At 45.9% G+C, this 20,023-nt stretch overlaps 1 protein-coding gene across 2 annotated transcripts in view; it reads right to left on the bottom strand.

Annotated features, from left to right (window-relative positions):
- Window positions 1–20,023, bottom strand: part of SLC6A11 (solute carrier family 6 member 11) — a 135,028-nt gene that overhangs the window by 54,728 nt on the left and 60,277 nt on the right. Inside the window, exon 6 of one of the 2 annotated variants that reach the window (XM_019428149.2) lies at window positions 17,142–17,276. The exons of the other annotated variant lie outside the window; for it this stretch is intronic. Within the exon in view, the coding sequence (XP_019283694.1) occupies window positions 17,142–17,276 (135 nt within the window). The remainder of the gene's footprint in view (window positions 1–17,141; window positions 17,277–20,023) is intronic. 2 annotated transcript variants of the gene reach the window in all.

Below are 20,023 nucleotides of genomic sequence, written 5' to 3'. Positions count from 1 at the left end.
ATGAGAGAAGTCAAAGCTGAAAGAGAAGGAGGAGGAAGAGACTTAGCAACCCATGGGGATATCCAACCAGATAGAAGCCCAAGAGGCTGAGGTTTAAATTCCTTTTCAAGGACAGAATTAAGATTACAGCCCCTGAGCATGACCAAAAGCTGAGTGGGCTTACTGAAAAAAGTGAGGAGCTAGAAAAGGACTGTCCTATGATGAATGTGGTATTAGAAAATTCTACCCCTTAGCCCAGAACTCAACATGGAACTTCTAGGTATGGATATGACCACACATGGCTCCTGTAAAGTAGGCACCCAAGCTTAAACCGCAACTTGAAAATCACCATCCTAGAATTCCATACCCAGCAAAACTACCATTCAAGAATGACAGTGAAATAAATATCTTTTCAGACATAAACAGACTAGTTCCCATGGGGCTGCTTAAAGAAATATTAAAGGATGCACTGCAATACAAAGGAAATTTAATTCAGTAGAAAGAAGTGAAAGAAATGGGAAGCAAAGAAATTGGTAAACATATTATCAACATATCATCCAAGAATCAACTCTAGAAAGTAACAAGGCAATATTTTAAAAAGTAGTAAATAACCATAACAAGGGTGAGGGTGTGCGTGTGAAATTTGGAGGGAATTTTGCATCTTTGTTATTTTCTTGTTCAGAAAAAGGACAAGGCTGGTTAACAGCCACTCTGATTAATTCAGCATCTTTTGTCTTTCCAGTGTACCCCAAGAGAGACTCTTTCTTCCCAGCTGGGAACTGCCACATGGGCAGCTACCACCTCCTTCTCAGCACTTCACAGGGCGGCCCTCCAGTTGCCGTGCTTTCTGCCCAAGACAACTGTGGCCACAGTTCTGGTGCTGATTCTTTAATGGGCATGCTCCGAACTCTTCTGGAAATAACCTGGGCCCTACAGTGTACAGTAAGGAACCCCAGAATACTGATAGCATGCCTTCGAAGAGTCAGGGGTCACTGCTCCATTTCCAAGTTTCTGGAGTAATTTGAGTTTCAGTTTCCATAGACACCCCCATCCCTGGTTCCTGGGCCCTTTTCCCTCTAGAGCACTACTGGCCAATAGAATTCTATCTGCAATGATAGAAATGTTCTATATCTGCTCTGTACAGTATGGTAGCCCCTGGCCACATGTGGCTATTGAGCACCAGGTATTTGCCGAATGAAACTGAGGAAATTGAACCTTAACTTTTACTTAATTTTGATTACTTTAAATTTTAATAGTGAGTTATGGCTTGTGGCTACCTTAACTGACTGCATAATTCTAAAGGGTGGGCATCCCTGAAGGGATCCATTCTACTCCCAAATGATTCTTGAGAGACAGTCCCCTGTCTCTACAGGAATCTCTGAAGTGAGCTCACCCTCCCTCTGCTCTGGTGTGTGCGTGAGGGCAGGTGGGTGGCCCCAACACTCGGCCCCCACCCCTCTCCTTCCCCTGACCACAACCCTGATGCTCATCTGGCAGCCTCAGCCCGCCCTGCGTGCTCTCTCAGACCAGCACGCCTCAAACCTGCCTGTGTACACAAACCAGAGACAGCTGTTGTTAAAATGCAGACTCTGATGAATATGTTTGGGATGGAGCCTGCAAGTCTGCATTTTTCAACAAGCTGGCAAATGAGGCTGTTGCTGCTGCTGGTGGTCTGGGGACCACACTTTGAGCAAGACAGTTTTAGGACAGTTGTCTTGAAATGTCACGTCACTCTGCCTGTAGGCACCATGACAGCTGGCATCATATCAGCTCCCATTAATATTTGTATCTTCTGTTTTTGCCATACCTGTTTTCCACGGGGTTTTAAAAGCAAACTCTATGAGAACAGGATAGGTCAAATCAGCTCATGCTGAACAGAGCTGCCAAAAAACCCTGAAGTGTTAGTCAAGAACATAAAATTAAAGGCATATTCATCTCTTAAAGAAAACAAGAGCCAACATTCATTGAGCATTTACTATGCACTGGATATGATGTTACGCACATCATGAATGAGGATGATCTCATTTGATCCTCTCAACAACCCTTTTTATAGATTAAAAAAAAAAACCAGGGGTGCCTGGGTGGCTCAATCAGTTAAGCGTCACATCCGACATCAGCTCAGGTCACGATCTCATGGTTGGTGAGTTTGAACTCCATGTCAGGCTCTGTTCTGTGTCTCTCAAAAATGAATAAACGTTAAAAAAAAAAAAAAGAAAAACAACAACAACAAAACCAATGAAGGCCCAGAGAGCTCAGTAATTGCCTGAGGTTACAGTTAGTAAGCGGATGAGCCATGATTCAAATCCAAGCAATCTGATGGGAAACCCCACACTATACCAGAGCTCTGGTGGAAAGCTCAAGTCCAGGGATCTTGATTGTTGGCAGTGGATGGACTCCTTTACAGAAAAACATGCTTAATGAGGTATCTACACACAAATGTTCCTAGCAGCTTTATTCATAATTGCCCAACTTGGAAGTACCCAAGACGTCCATCAATAAATGAAAGGATAAACAAACTACGGTACATCTTGAGGACAGACAATTATTCAGTGATAAAAAGAAACGAGATTCTAAGCCACAGAAAGATATGCATAAACCTAAAAAGCTTATGACTAGGTGAAGGACGCCAATCTGAAAAGGCTACACGCTGTAGAACACTCTGGAAAAGGCAAAACTATGGAGACAGGAACAAGATCAGTGGTTGCCAGGGGCTTGGGGAGGAAGGAAGGATGAATGGGTGGAGCACGGGATGTTTAGGATGCTGAAGCTATTCTGTATGTCATGGCAGATACATGACATTATACACTTGTTAAAACCCATCAAGTGCACAACACAAAGAGTGAAACTGAATGTAAACTCTGGCTAGTAATAATCTCAAGATTGCCTCATCAATTGCAACAAACGTGCCACACTCATAAAATGTAAATAATAGGGGAAATGAGAGCGGGGTGAGGAGGTGTATGGGAATTCTCCGCTTAATTTTTCTGTAAAGCTAAAACCGCTTTCAGAAAGCCTATTAATTAAAAAAAAAAAAAAGAACATGCTTAGTTCACACAATTTTATGTCCAACTGGGGGGGAGGGGCAAAATCCCTCCCCAGTTAAAAACTCCTGTCCTAGAAAACACCACTCACCCAGATACTCCACCCGCTCCCACAGAGAGCAGCAAATGTCTAGCAAGAGTAGATACTTTGTACATGTCTGTTGATTCATCTAAAAGGCAAAGGCGTAGCCAGCACGTGGCACACAGTAGGTGTTCAATAGTACTTGCTATATGAAAAAATATAAGGCTGGAATTCTAAAAACAAAACAAAACAGAAACAGCCTAAGAAGCCCTGGAGATTCTTAGAGAGGTCTCACGGTCAGTCTCCTGTGCTGGTACAGCTGGAGTCACGACTGTCCATGGTCCCCATCAACCCACACTGTGGCCACTCTTGGTGACATCTCTCTTTCTCCCTATGAGAATACAAAATCCTCAAGGACAACAGCACTGCCCAGTTCACCCCTCATACTACGAACATATGGTCAGACCTGGAAGGCAGCAGGCACATCTTCAGGGTTTGCTGACATCTTTTCAGAATGAGCCCCATGTCTCTTTTCTCTGCGGAGCCTCTTGGGCTTCCAGAAGTAGCCACACGAATTCAAACAACGGCACTAACCCTAGGTCCATGTGCCCATAAACCCACAATGTCACAACTGGGGGGCTGCTTCTCGTGTCCCCTGTGACATTGTAAAGTCTCCACTGTCCTGGGAAGACAGACTTCTTCCTTGCTTTACACTGTCCTCCCAAATCAAGGTCATTTGATACGTGTGTCCACTCCTTTACTCACCTCAAAACTTACTCTCTTCTCTTTCTCTTTTTCTGTCCCTAGAGAAGTTTACACATTACTGTTTCATCTAACCTCACCACGTCTACAAGGGGCGCATATTAGTAAAAGATTGTATGTTGAGGCTTGTAAGAGAGGAAACTGAGGTTCAGTGAGGGTGAGTGCCTGCCTGAGGTCACACAGTGGGGTAAGCAAGAGGCAGGCATTCAAATGCAGTTCTGTCCGACTCTAAAACTCTGCTGCCAATGTCTACTGAGTCCCTCCAGTCTGAGCAATCTTCGAAGTTACAGCTTTGTTATGCCAATCAACTTCTTGCCCAGAAACTTTCAACAGCAGCCTCCTGACCACTGAATGAAGTCTTAAACTCTTTGGGCTGGCACCAAAGGTTCCCAGTGACAGGGCCTCAGTCTGCTGTCTCACTCTTACTTCCTACGATTCCCTGTAACAAAACCTGTTCTATAGCCACACTGAGTTACTGACCATTCCCTTCATACATGCAGACTTTCCTAGTTCTGGTGTTTGCTTATCTCCAAACAGCCTTCTTTTCCCTATCCTTCAAAGATAAAATCAAAGGCTACCTGTTTCAAAAAGTCTTCCAAAGGATGTGCAACTGGAAATAGTTTTGTTCTCCTCTGTGTGCAGTCCTTTATCTAAACCACCATATGGTATCCACCCACCCAACCATCCAGTATTGACTGGGTGTCTAACATGTGCCAGGCTGTATGACAGGTGTCAGGGAGACTACAGTGCACAAGACAAACCAGTTCTTTGCTTACATGGAGCTGCATTAACTGGGGAGGCTAACATTGAGCACATCAACAAACACATGAGATTGCTTCAGACAGCCATCAGTGCCGTGAATAAAAGAAAACAGGGGTTTCATTAAAGTCACGGGGTTTAGTGAAGGTTTGAGCTCGGCTGGTCAGAGGCGACCTGACTTTGGAGCTAAGACTTACAGGACAAGAAGGAGCAGGCCACAGGATTATCAGAGGGAACAGTGATCTAGACAGGCAGGGTTTATGGTAGGAAGGAGTCTAGGATGCCCAAGGCCATGTGGGACATGGGACCAGGCCACAGAGGGCCATGGTAAGCAGTCTTGATTTTAATCCTAGTGTGAGGGGAAGCTGCTGGGGGGTTGACCTCTGTTTCTGGTCATGAATGAGTGGTATCAGACTAGCCCTCCTGCCATAAGCAGCTATCAAAGCAGTCACAATAGAGGAGGCGACCCTTTCAGGCAGTAGATAATATGCAGGGCAAGATTGTTATCTCTGAGAGATGGCAACCTCCAAGGGGGTTTTCCCCAGCCCTCTACCTGGGGACAGTTTCTTGACCACAGCAGACAGGGCTAGAATCTGGGCAGAATACATAGTCTCACCGGGCCAAGGAGGCAGGGCCAGAGTGCAGGACAGCTGAAAGAGTTATAATCTATAGTGTGGGGCACCAGAAAGGGGGAGCTATACAGAACAGGCCCCAGATGTCCATGTCACCTGGGAGACTGTGGCTGAGGGCTGAGCTGTAAACGTCCAGCGTGAGCCCACCCAAGGCCAGATAGTGCTGCCAGGGGCTGAGAGTGGAACAGATATGCTAGAGGTCAGACACTACTGGGGGAAGAGCACAGCCGGGGGACTGCCTACAAGCATGACAGATCAGTCAACACCAAGTATTCACCCTTGGCACCTGGCTGAGACACAGAAGGACCTCCCCTTAGGAGAAAGAACCAGGCCTCCAGGTAAGGTTTCTCCACCATGGCATTACGGATATTTTGGGCCCCATAGCTCTTTGTTTGGGGGGTTGTCCCATGCAATGTAGGATGTTTAGCAGCATCCCTGGCCTTCACTCACTAGATTGTCAATAGTGGCATTAACACGGTTTCCAGACATTGACTTATGTCTCCTGGGATGCAAAATTTCCCTAGTTGAGCACCAATGCTCTAGAGTAAGAACTCTTCTAGACCCATCCTAACAAAGCCTAAAGCAGAGCCCTGACAAGCTCTACAGAGGAGACAGAGCTTAGAACCAATGAAGGCCCACTGAGTCCTATGAAGTTAGAGGGTCTTAAGAAACAGCTTGGGATTTCCACATGCCTGCAACAAGAAAACATGAAGTTGAGTCTACATAAGTTTAAGGTGTCAATCGGTATTTGAAATACCTATTCAAATAAAACCCAACACTCTTCAGAGGAAGATAACAGAATTCAGAGCCTCTATAATATCGTATCCATAATATTTAACTACAACCCACAGTATTCAATCAAAAACTAACAGATATGCACAGAAACAGGAAAATATGATCCATGAACTGGGGAAAAAAGATGTTAGAATAAACATACGCAAAGAATTAAAGCAAAACACATTTAAGAACAATTCCAGGAAGTTACATAATCCAGGATTCCTTTTTCAAAGCTCCCTCGGTCTGTTGGGTGAGGAAGGAGATCGTGGTAAGGGGCAGGGAGCCCATCTTGGAGGCTCTTAGCTCATAGGAGGCTGGTCTGTACCTCATTTGTTTAAGCTGCACTTATATTAGCATGTTGAACCCTGGTAGATTCTCTCAAAGTGGGGTACAAATTAGGGTAGATGAATCAAGCAAGAACAAGCAAATGAAACAAAGAATGAATGAATGTCAACATTGGGAACCAGGTGAGCAAGGAGTGTTCCAAAGTGGAGTTGAAGGGTTTCCTTGTCACAGGAGGGGCCAATCAGAAACTGACCAGGTTACTATAGAGGAGATTCCTGCACTGGGTGGGGACTAAACCCACCTGACCCTGAGATTCTAGGATTCTTGCAAGGTAGTCATGCAGGTCTGGGATGCTCAAAGACACCAGAGCCAGAATTGCTAGCCCAGGTCTGCAGAGTAAGAGCGAGGCCAGAAAAATCAGATATGACAAAGGGTTTCAGCATTGCATCCTTTAGTTGCCCAAGTCAGACTCACCTGGGTTCAAGGGCTATCTCTGTAAGCACAAGGCAAGTAGTTTAACCTCTTGGAGTCTGAGTCACCTCATCTGAAAAACCTTTAGGACATAGGTTTTAAAACTCTCATGACCCATAGGAGAGAGCCTTTCATATGGTAATAGGACCATAGGTCCTGTCTTACAGGTCATAAAAATTTAAGGTACTTATACATAGCATTTAGTGCCTGGGTCTAGAAAATAATAATTATCAATAACTATTTGCTGATTGAGTGAATAGGATAAATTAAATGACAAGTTTGTGAAGTATAATACCTGTCATAAAATCAGCCATCAAGAAACGATAACTAATGGGATGCCTGGGTGGCTCAGTCAGTTGAGTGTCTGACTTTTTTTTTTAACATTTATTTATTTTTGAGAGACGGAGGCAGAGCATGGGGTGGGGGGTGGAAAGGGGGGGGAGAGAGAGAGAGAGAGAGAAAGAGAGAGAGAGAGAAAGAGAGAGAGAGAGAAAGAGAGGGAGAGAGAGAGAGAGATACAGAATCCGAAGCAGGCTCTAGGCTCTGAGCTGTTTGTTAGCACAGAGCCTGATGCGGGTCTCGGAACTCACGAACTGCGAGACCATGACCTGAGCTGAAGTCGGAGGCTCAACCAACTGTGCCACCCAGGTGCCCCGAGTGTCTGACTCTTGATTGCTGCTCAGGTCATGATCTCACAGGGTGTGAGTTCGAGCCCCACACCAGGCTCTGAGCTGATGGTGCAGAACCTGTTTGGGATTCTCTGTCTCCCTCTCTGTCTGCTCCTCCCCTGTTTGCTTGCTCTCTCTCTCTCTCTCTCTCTCTCTCTCTAAAATAAACAAACATTAGAAAAAGAAACAATAACTAGTATCACTACTCATATGTGTACCCAAGCAGCTCTTCAACCGCTGAGACTGCAGATTAATAAGGGGCTACTGAAACAGCTGAGAACTAAAATTCACAACACTTCCCCCTGAGTAAGCCTATGGCTGAAAGAATTTAATGAGGAACCCCAGCGACGCACAGAATCTCAGTGGAATATACAGGAATTCTGATTCCACAGACCAGCAACTCTTGAGGAATTTCAAGCAGTCAAGAAAGAAGAAATGCTCACTACCTTCCTTTCAGTGTGTGTGTTAGATCAGTAATGTTTCTCTAATTCTGGAGGCATTCACCCAGTGACGGGAAGCATACCTGGGTCAGGTGAACTCCAACCCTAATACCCCCTCCTTCACTACTGTTAACACTGACCTAATTATGTGTGTCTCCCAAGAGACTATCGTCTCCTTGAAGACAAGAATCATGCATCATCTGATTCTGCATCCGCAGTACCTGGTGCTGAGTAGACAACAGATGAATGCTGGTAGAACAGTGACCCTAGCCCCAAACCAAATATACCAAAAGGAACCTTGGTTGATTTTCAGTCCCAGGGAGTAGCCCTCGTGTCCAGGGAGGTTTGCAATATTTTCAAAAACATATCCAGTGTCTACAAGTCAGTATCATTATTTCCATTTCAGTCGGGAAGTCCAGCAGTAAAGACACTCATGTTTCCTTGGGTCCCTGTCTGGAGCCAAAGTACATTGCCACCAGGTGGCAGCGATTCCATGGGCGTGTCCACAAGGTTCATCAGGTGAGGTTTTAAATGAGGATCTTGTTTTCCCTGATTTGTCCTTATGGGGTGAGGGCAGGTGGAGGAGATTTCCAGTGTTCTGAGGTGCTCACTCTTTGGGCATCCTTCTACCCCACCTCCAGGACTTGGGGCACCTTAGCTGCCAGCTCCAGTTCCCTCCATAGAAGAGGCTGACTTGGGGAATGTGTGCACACCCTGGGAAAGCAGACCCCACGATTTGGATCCGTGACAGGCCTTTCTGTTCTTGCCCTGAAAACACACACTCGAAACACAATGAAGAGTGAGAGTGGCAGGAATCTGGGGCAGGGAAAATGTGATTTCCTGAAAGCGGCCCTCCATTCCCCAAAGACTGAAAAGACAGAAAATAAAAATTTGGGGGGGAAAAATGGAGTGGAAGCACTTCACACTTCGGAGAGAACACAGGGCTGACAGTGAAGGCAAATAGGTGTTTAGAAAGTTATAAGAGACCACAGAATGCAAATTGCCAGAGGACAAAGAAGGCGAGCCGTGTTGCTTCAAGTTCTTGATGAGAAACTTAATTTACTGGATTCACAATGAAGGCACTCGGTTCTGAGTTCAAAGCCTCCCTCTAGGCCTGTGGAGCTCTGACTCATCCTGCCCAGAGCCCAGTGACATGGAGGCAAATGAAGAACATCACTGGTGTCCCTGGAGCCCTACTGCATGCCAGACCCTGGGCTGGGCACTGAAAATGAGAAATAGAAGTGCTTTTGCATTCACATGCAAACCTGCTCCACAACTGCTATGTGTGGTGGATATTCTAACCCCAACAGACAGGTGAGAACCCTGAGCTCTGAGAGGTAAAGGGACAGCCTGAAGGCCACCAAGCTGGTCAATGGCAACAGAGTGACTCAAATTTCCTTTCCTAGATACCAGATTCCAATGCACTAAAAATCCTGTCTCTGGAGAGCTTACCCACAACTGCAGTCCATGCTAGGTCATTGTAACAGACGCATAGGCTCCTCCTGAAACTGTCCGTCCTTCCTTTTTTCCTTCCTTCAATTCCTTCCTTCAATTCCTTCCTTCAATTCCTTCCTTTAATTCCTTCCTTTAATTCCTTCCTTCAATTCCTTCCTTCAATTCCTTCCTTCAATTCCTTCCTTCAATTCCTTCCTTCAATTCCTTCCTTCCCTCCCCCCTCTCTTCCTGCCTGCCTGCCTAAAAGTATTTACTGAGCTCTTAATGTTGGCAGGCTCTGTTTCCAGGGGCAGGACATCTAACAGTGAATGCAACAGATCAATCCTCTGCCCTCCTGGAGCTAACATTCTAGTGAGTGGAGTATGGTGACACAAAATGAAAGGTGTCTTAGATGTTGGCAAGTGTCACGGCAAAAACCAAAGCTGGGGGGGGGGGGTGTGTGTAGACAGGATGTGCAGGGTGGAGAGCATGATTTTATACAAGGTGGTCAGGAAGCCTTCACGGAGACTACAACAATAGGGCACACAGCCCTTTAGACCTTAAAATAACTTCCATGGCTCTCTCTCTGGACTTCACAGTTACCCTGTGAGGAAGGTGTTCTTGGCTCCCAGGCTCCCTACAACTGAGTTCTCTTTACATGCTTTTTGGAGTTCTCCTGCCTCACTGGCTGGGGAGATAGAAGGAGGGGGCCGCTGTGAATGCATCTGCCTGTCCAGATCAAGACTTAATTAGTCTTCATGCAGAATGCCACACAAGCCCAGAGGGCTCAGGAGCACCCTTCAAAAGGATTTTTCCCTTAAGGCCCTGGGAGCTGGGGTCCAGAGCGTTGCATCAGTCAGGAACCTGTGCCCCTTTAGAAACATAAATGACACAGCACACATGCATGTCTGAACCCCTTATAAGCAGCAGGGAAGGGGGGCTGGAGCCTGGGTCTGGAATTAATGGAGATCCTGGATCACGGAGAGGCCCCACCTTGCTGTCACTCCAGCCAGGATATGGGATCCAGGAAGCAAGAGTTTCCTATGGGGTAGAAGGCACCCCACTGAGGTGGGTTCCTCAGGTGGGTCATTGCCTGTCCTCCTTCTGCTGACCTGTACAGGCAAGCCCTCCCACCCCAGGCCCCCAACTTTACCAAATTCCAAACATGGCTTCAGGGAGGTAAAGCTGTGATGATAACATGTGAGCCCCATAGCTATTCCTGGAGCACTGGGACAGGGCTGGCTTTTCCAGCTGCAGGAGAGAGAAGGCAAGCTGGGGGTTCCATTTAGCACCCAGAGCATCAGCTATCAGCCCTCCTGTGAAGTCCCCACCCACGTAAGCCCCCAGGAAGCAAAAGACGGAGAGTGATGGCATGGATGCAGCCCCTTTAGATCTGCCCTAGTATGTAAAAGGCAGGAGTTATTCACAGGCTTTGGCACGAGGACCATCACCAAGAACAAGGTGCACATTCTTCTCAACAAACCAAAGGAAGGATGCAAAGCTCCGATCTCCTCCAACCCTCTTCCTTCTTCCAGGGAGGGAAGCCCACCCAGTCACAGAGTACTCTTACTCATTTATATACTGACTGCCTGGCAGAGGTAGGCATGCTATAAATATCTGTGGGATAAGATACGGAACAGCTTTGCTGGGCTCTGGTGACAGGTGAGTGGTACACAGGACGGTCGCGATCCCTTTCCTCATGGAGTTGGCAGCTTGGGGAGGACTCCCAGTAAGGGCTTATTTCACTCCCTGGTGGCCCCCAGTCCCTCTGAGACTACGCCCACACTCTGGGAATGGCTGGAGCAGTGCAGGGACCCAATGAGTCTCTGAGGCTGGAGGTCTGAATGTGTCCAGCAGCCTCCCCTCTGACCAGCCCGACTCCTCGGCTCACCACCCCCATCACCTATCCTTCCCATTGGTTCACACACAAGAGACACTCTGATAGGTCCACCATCAACCTTTTAGTCCCTCGTAGCTGCGGGAAGCCTGACCACTGCAACTTCTAGATCACCCCGAAGAAACAAGGGTTGTTCACACTCGTAGACAAGCCACGCGGCCAGGCCTTTCTGGGAGTCTTTCTTCCTGGTGCGTTCTGAAGCACAAATGGGAAACTAAGTCAGGTTCATTAGTCACAACAAGGACTTGATAAAAAGAGAAAACCACCAAGAGGCTGAGCCATTTTCTGATCTCCTGATTAAGTATTTCTGCCTGACAGCTCTCCTGACCTACTTTCTCTACTTCTGAGAGCCATGCCTCAGTTGTCTTGAGCGGGACCATGTGGCTACCTGAAGTCCTAACACTACTTCAGGATGATTCTCCAGCCCCAGCCGTGTCCCAAACCTCAGCACACCTGTCTTCACCCTGTACTATTTTTGCCAAGTCCATGTTCATTCTAGTATTTATTTGATAGCTGCTTGTAAATTAACCTTGCTCCTTACCTCATTCATGTATGTAAATGTGTAGCATGTGTGTGTGTGTGTGTGTGTGTGTGTGTGTGTGTGTAAAGTGTATATAGATACAGCTTCACTCCAGCAATAACTATGAAGTCACGGTTCTGATACAGTTGATGGATGTCCCAGGTTTTTTTTTTTTTCTAATGCACATTAAAATATGTAACTGCAAAAAGAAAAAACATTCCTCCACTAACTGGGTCATTGCACTTCACCTTCACAGCCATCTGATGGGGCAGGCGACTACAACCTGTGACCCTCATTCTAGGGAAGAGATGACCAGGTCCCAGAGAGGGAGGAGCCTTGCTAGAGGCCACACGAACTGTAACGGGAGAGCAGGATTTCCAGCCTGGGCCTTCCCGATGGTTCATGGCCTGGGGTGTGCACAAATAGGAACACTTAAAACTTCTCGGTGTGGATCTGTCATTTTCTTCTTTAGATCTTACCTTCCTTCATTCAGAGCCCAGAAACCCTGGGCTCTAAGTCCTAATTGGGCCACTGAGCTGCTGTGTGGCCACAGAAAAGTAGCTCCGCCTCTCTGACATGGATGTATCTACTGAGTGGACATTCTAGCTGGGGTACTGTGATTCTACTGACCCACGCACAGGCTGCCTTCTTCCCTCAGCACGCCGAGACGAATCTGTGTGATGTGCTAGCCTCCAAAGTTCGAGGAGTTATCAAGACCCCTCCACAGATTCCAGGTTACTATACACACCAACACCAGCCCTTCAGCCCCCGGAGCAGACAGAAAGCAGGCTCAGGGCTACCCCCACCTCTCTTCTCAGCAATGTTGGGCCCTTCCCACAACACACTCCAGCTTCCAAAGACACCAGTTACATGGAATTTTGTTTACCCTTCCTTCTTGCGGTCACTATCCTTACCTCTATCCCAATTAACTATCTCTGTTCCTTTTGGTGGGCATGCTCACACAAGGAGAATCAAAAAACATTACAACTCACAGATCTGGTGAGCTGGAGGTTTTTAAATTTTTGGCTAAAGCAACAGAATCTTTCTTCAAAAATCTCAAAATAGCTTTGGCTCTTACAGTCATTCAGCAAACATTTATTGAGCACCTATTATGTCCCACGCACTGAGCTAGCTAGGGATTGGAGATACAATGGTGGGAAAAACAGATACAGACCTTGCTTCCAAGCTGTCTTCTCTGGGAGGAACTTTGTATCCACCCTCTCTTAAGCACTCCCCTTGCAACTCCATCCTTGGCCTCTTTGGGTCTTGTTGCCATTTAATGGACTGCATATTTTATTTTTTATTCTGTTCACTGCTTTCTTCTTTGACTGGCATATAAACTTCTTGGGGAAGGGATCATTATTTTGTTCAATGTCCACTGCTATATATCCCTGATACCTATAATAATCTCTGATACAGAACAGGCACTTAGTAAATATCTGTCAAGCAAATGAATGGACATTAAACAAATCACACATGTAATACATACATACATGTATATACATATATAAATATTTCCCTGCAAACATGGTAAGCGCTTTGGAAAATAAGTATGAAATACTAGGGGGTGCATGGTTAGCAGTTGGGAAAGACTTGCCTGAAAAAGTGATGTTTAAACTGAGTCCTAAAGGATGAGTGGATGTTGGGCAAGGTGCAGAAGGAGGGTCTGGGGAGGAAAGAGGGAGCATTCTTAGCAGAGAAGTAACATGTGCAAAGGTCCTGAGGCAGAAAGAAGGCCAGTATCTGGCATGAACTGAGAGAGGGGGAGAAATGATGGGGATGCAGCAAGGAGACAGCTCAAGGAAGCCCTTGGAGGCCCTACCAAAGACCACAGAGAACCCCAGAAGGGATTTAAGCCAAGAGATGCCTGTCAGATTTAGATTTCAAAAAGATCACTCTGCTGCTGAATGAGAGTGGCCCACAGGACCAAAGGGTTAAGGGACATTTCTGGAAGACCAGTTAGGAGGTGTCTGGACCAGGCTGGTGGCAGCCGAGGCAGAGAGCAACATGGGTAGAGTGAGGGAGTCAAGCAGAGATCAGAGGCCAACAAGTCTCCCCTTACAGGCATTTGAGGGTTCTGCAGCTCAAAATTAGCACTTTTTTCTAGAATAGCCCAAATAGTAAATATTTTACGTTTTGCCAGTGTGTGGCAAAGAGTTACCACAGCAGACCTGATGTTCCTATCCCAAAGGGCCTGCTGGCAGGATTGGCTCTTGGCTGTTATATGGGAACTTAGCTAAGATATTCCCGTTACTAAGTCACACCGTCATTTTGTATGCCAGGGGCACTGAATTCTGCTGTGCCAGCTTGCCTGGACTATTTGTACAAGCAATACAACTTACGGTGAGTACCTGCTTTCCTTCTGGAGACCGTGTGATCAATCACATGGCCACAAAGTACCTGCGCACTTAATAAAACTTCCCCATTAAAAACCCGAGTCCTGACCAATCTCCTCTGGGGAGAAATACTGCCCACATGCTGCTGCATTTTGATGCTGCAAGAAGGAACACGTTCTGTGTGGCTCCTCCTGGCAGGTGACTGTGGGAAGCCTATGCATGGATTCCTCCCGACTTGATGTGATGTGTCTTTTTCTCTCGCTGATGTGGACATAAGCTGTATTAAAGAGTATGACTGCTCTGAGTCCTCTGAGCCCCTCTAGTGAGTCATTCAATGTGGTAGGGGGCGGGGCATAGGGGTCATATGGTTTCTGTCTCAGCTACTCATCTCTGCCTCTGAGTTATGCCTTTGAGCAGCCAAACAATATGGGGAAAAATAAGCAACAAGGCTGTGTTCCAATAAGACTTTATTTACAAAAATGGGCAGAGGGCTGAAGGTGGCCTGTAAGTCTATCAGTCAACCCATGTTCATGGGAAATGCAGGCATCTCAGAATCCACTTTGAACCTGCTGAATGAAATCAACCTTTTCTTGCCTTCATGGGAAAACGAAGGCCCAGAAGGAGAAAAAGAGAAGGAACCTGTCCAAGGTCACTTAGGATCAGCAGCAGAGCCCGAGGAAAGCCAGGTCCTGACTGCTGGCCCAATGTTCGTACCACGACTCCAAGTGGCCATTCCTCAGAACAGCCTTGCAAGTGAGTGCTGGCCTGGGAGCCGAAGCCTGAGAGGAAGGGAGATGGCAGGAAACTGGGATGATGAGGCAGACAGTGTGAATGGTGAACACCTGGCTTCACCTCTGTTCTGTGTGTGGGTATGTGCGTTTGTGGTACATGTGTATATGTGTAGATAGGGCTCTACGGTCGTAAGTGTTGGCTGGCTTTTCCCAAACTTTTCTGATCATCAGAATCTCCTCGGCAGCTTCCTAATTATATAAATAGGCAGGTGCCATCACATACCCCCAAAACTGCATTCTTAACATGTTCCAAGGTGTTCCGATGATCAGTTAGGTTTGGAAAATGTGGGTGATGCCCAGGATCTCCTTCCTGACAGACCCTGAGGAACAGGATAAGGAAACCTGTGAGCAGAGGAAAGAACACGAAATCTGTACTGGGTCAAGAATTTGTGGATCTGACAAAAAGGCACAGACCAGTGATTCTGGAAATACGTTTTCCAAAACTCACTCTCCAACTGAGCCTTTGCCATCGGAGGTTGGAGTTGGTGAGGCCAACAGTCAGGAGCTAATTTCCTTCTTCCTAGGGATTCTGCCTGCAACTCAGGATGCTGCGTCAGGTGCCCGGTGGTGCCCCGAGCCTCAGGGGCCCCTCACGGCACAGCAAACTGAGAAGAAACGAGCACACGTTGCCACTTCACCATGGACCTTAATCAGTGTAATGAGCTACACCTGAGCTGCAATAACTCGCCCTCCATAAACCTTTCCACCCACGTTCTCCTAACGGGGTGGCTGGAAGCTACAGACTGCAGACTCGGAGTTTCCTGCAGTCTCATCTACTATGAATGCAGATTCTACATTCTAATGCATGATGTATCTATGTTCATTTTAATAGAAATATGGGTGCCTCTATGATCATCACGGCATTATTTACAATAGCCAAATTATAAAAGCAGCCCAAGTGTCCACTGATTGACAAATGGATAAAGAAAATATGGTACACAGATACAACGGAATACTATTCAGTCACAAAGAAGAATGCAATCTTGCCATTTGCAACAACATGGATGGACCTGGGGGTATTATTTAAGTGAAATAAGTCAGAGAAAGACAAATACTGTATGATTTTGCTTATATGTTGAATCCAAAAAAAATTAACAAAACAGAACAGAAACAGACTCCAAGATACAGAGAACAATCTAGTGGTTGCTGGGATGGGGGTAGGCAAAATAGCAGAAGGGGATTAAAAGGTACAAACTTCCAGTTATAAAATAAATAAGTCAGAGGGATACAACGTACACTACATGGAATATAGTTGATAATATATAACAACTGTGTACGCTGACAGATGGTAGCTAGATTTACCAGGGTGATCACTTTGCAATGTATAAAAATGCCAGAATCACTATGTTGTACAGCTGAAACTAATATAACATTGTATATCAACTATACTTCAATTAAACAAACATGGATGTCTCCTCAGCCATCAGATGTCTTTGAGCACATTATCTGACACCCTGGATTTACCTGATGGCCTTTAGGAAACACTGATACCTGGGAACCACCCCCAGAAAATTTAATTTAATTGGTCTGGGCTACACTCTGGGAATTGGGATTTTTCAAAAGGTCCCAGGAGCTTCTAACAAGTAGTGAGGTTGAGCATTTCTGGGCCTGCAAGATGTCTGTTTTCACCTCTTGTCTAACATACACCTGGGAACACCATCACTGCCCACTTAGAGAAGCTTAGGTATAAACAGTCACTATCCAAGATTCAGCACAACCAACGCCTTACCGGACACAACTAAGAGGTGAGCCAGTTTTCACCAATTATTTTCTTTCTGCAAGCTGCACCCACAAGGAAAATCAATCACCAACAAAGACCCAGTTGGTCTCACTGAGATGCATGGCTGGGAGATCTGTGATCTTAGGCAGGAGGAAAAACTTTCTGTTTACACTTACCTCTAACAAATTTAGCATTTCTTCAATTATGAATATAGACAACAAACCGCAGAATTGTCAGCAGTAGAAATCCCAGATACTTTCATATCACAGTATAGATATCTCCACACATCATTTATGCTCACCATGACTTTGAAACCATAAAAATCATAGGACCTGTTGCTGGATCTTGCTCTTTAATGTATTGATAAACAAGCACATATATTATTACATGCCACAAATTTGTCTTTTGTTGATGTTTTGATGGTTGTATTTCAATATATTGGATTTCCTAGGCATTTAATTTATGCATGGAAAATGATTATTGTGAGAAGGGGTCCATGGACTTCTACATGCTCAGCCAGCTGCTAAGCCCCTGTGGCTGGCAGCAGAGGCTGGCAGAGGGCGTCCCAGTGGTGACAGGCAACTGGACACGAAGCAAGCAACTTTACCTGTGGGTCGGAGAGCCGGGAGAGGTCAGGATACAGGTAGAACTTGATGCCTTCGGAGGCCCCGGGCAAGGTGACCCCTCGGATCAGGAGGATCAGAAGCATGATATAGGGAAATGTTGCAGTGACGTATACAACCTGCCCAGGGGAGGAGAGGAAAGAATCAAGAAGGGGTGATGGTAGTGGGCAATGTGGCAGGGCCCTAACTTCTGGCCAGGAGCAGAGGACTTTCCAGTGTAGAACCCCAACGTGGCTTCTTCTCCCACCTCATTTCTCACCACTGTCCACTCAGGGGCCTGGCCTTTCAGTGAGTATCTCGTGAATGCCTACAATGATGCTTGAGACCGGTGCTTATCAATCATTTGTGACCACAACCCACAAAAGGAAATACATATGATATCAAAATCCCATACATATTGAGCTGAAACAGGACGTCCCACATGATACTCACTCTTACATGTGTGATGTACTCAATATTTTCTATCATATTCTATTTCATGTTTTCATAAGGCTGGTCATGACCCTCTAAATTTACGTCATGATTCACCAATGGGCCATGACCCACATTTTTTAAAAAGACTGCTCTTAATGATAATCAAGTTTACACAGCCAAGGATAGAATAGAAAGATGCAGGGGAGGGGCACCTGGGTGGCCCAATTGGTTGAGTGTCTGACTCTTGACTTTGACTCAGGTCGTGATCTCAGGGTTTGAGAGATCAAGCCCCACCTTGGGCTCTGTGCTGACAGTGTGGAGCCTGCTTGGGATTCCCTCTCTATCTCTCTCTCTGCCCCTCCCCTGCTCACATGCCCTCTCTAAATAAATAAATACATACATACATACATACATACATACATACATACATACATACATACTGAGAAGAGAATTGAAGAGAAGAGAAGAGAAGAGAAGAGAAGAGAAGAGAAGAGAAGAGAAGAGAAGAGAAGAGAAGAGTAAAGTGCAGGGAAATGGGGGAGGGAAGCTATTTGGGGCAAGAAAGACCCAGTGTTTGCCTGGGATCATTTCTGCTCGGTGTGCCTGGAGGCCAGTGATTGGAACCAGCAAACTGAGCAGCCCTTTTTAGCCCACAGATTCTGTACAAGAAACAGAATCTTCCCTGGGTTTCCTCACACAAGCATTGCTTATAAGCAAATAGCAACACCCTCAAGACTCTATCCTGTCCTTGGGCCACAACCTCTCCTTGAGGTCCATGCAGGACTTGGTGTCTCCTCCTCCAGGTCTGATTTTTCCTCCTTTGTCACATCTCTTCTGTAATCACTTCGTTGTGCCCTCTCGGTGGGGCCTGCCTGTTCCATCTGTTTACATCAGCAACTTGTCAACATTTGGGGGCCATGGATGTCTCTGAGAATCTGAGGACAGCTACAGACTCTCCTCTCTTCCCCCAAAGGTGCACAGACACAGATATGTGTACCAGCTTTTGGATGGTTCAGAGACTCAGACTTCCCTGCTAAAGTACTTGTGCTGTGTGACCTACAATCTTAATTCTTCTAGTTGAAACCCTTCCCAGCTCAGGGTTTCTTTTACCAGTGGTCTAGTCCCTCACTCAGTTTTTGCATTCATTCATTCACTCACTCATCCACCTACTTACTCACTCACTCACCAAAAATACTCCTATGCACCAAGCGCTGAGCTAGACTCTGGAATATGCAAATAAGTCTCGAAATGGAAGTTTCTGCCTCAAGAGGCCCCGCTCTGGTAGAAAAGACAGACATGTAGGTAAGTAGATAATTAATGCATTATGTAATCAGCAGAATATAAAGGATGGAGGACCAAAGAGTAGCTAATTACAGAGGCAGTCAGGGAGGGCTTCTCCAAGGAGGTGATCCAGGTATTGGACCATAAAGGAGTTCAGGACATGGGAAACGGGGACAGAGGGAAGAAGAGAATAAAATCTTACTAAATGCCAGCCACTTTACACATGACAATGGAAATAGTTACATTTATGTAACTTGAATTTTTCCTTGTATTATTTTTTATTTTCATATAAATTAACATCTTCGAAAAACTGAAATAGAGATGCTATTTATGGCAGGACACCCAGTGATCCTTGTGTTAACTGGGCTATTACTTCATTGAAGAATGGTCATACACGCATTAGAGGGACTAAAGGGGACAGGAACATTGCAAAGCAGTAACAAAAAAAGGTATTGCTTCTTTGCACTTAACCTTCAAACAAAAAAGTAAGAGTCCATACTTTACATAAATGCAAATGTAAGTCATTCAGTTGGTGACAAAGCAGGGATTTAAACCCAGTCCTCAAAAACAAGAAATAAGAACCAGCAGAGGGTGGTGTCATTGGGTCCTGGAGCTCACATCTGGAGGACTGGGTTGTTTCATCCAGACACTGTCCTTGGCCCACAGTGCTGGCAGCATCCTCAGCCTACTCACAGCCCTGCCCCAGCCAGTTAAGCATCCTGTTTCCAAACCAACAGTCAGCTCTACTGACATGTCAGTTATTTCAAACAACCTCTTGCTGTAACATACACTGTAATCCGGGTGAATGCAAGTCAGATGTATAAGAATCAGAGCCAACAGCTGATACTAATAGTCAAAAATGAAAGGCCAGCAGTCAATAGGGTTGACGGTTCCTGCCCAGACAGCTCACTGTGGTATAAAAGCTCCCATTTCTCTTAGCCTTACAGACGCAATCTTGCGTGGATCTTCAGCATTTCATATAAATTCTTGAGTATCTTCCTTCAAAATGAACCCCCACACCGTGGTCAACTGGCTTATGTCTGTGAAAAGACAGGAGGAAGCTACAATCTATTGCTTTTAATTGCATAATTTCCACTTTTGTCTCTGTAGTATGGCAGAAGATTAATTATCCAGAATGCCCAGGCCCCGAAGGATGACATACCTATCTTAA

Source organism: Panthera pardus, unplaced genomic scaffold, assembly GCF_024362965.1.
Source record: "Panthera pardus isolate Hobbes unplaced genomic scaffold, ASM2436296v1 HiC_scaffold_8, whole genome shotgun sequence".
In the NCBI taxonomy this organism is placed as follows: domain Eukaryota; kingdom Metazoa; phylum Chordata; class Mammalia; order Carnivora; family Felidae; genus Panthera; species Panthera pardus.
The sequence above is the reverse complement of the archived record's forward strand: the minus strand, read 5'-3'. Positions and strand labels throughout refer to the sequence as shown.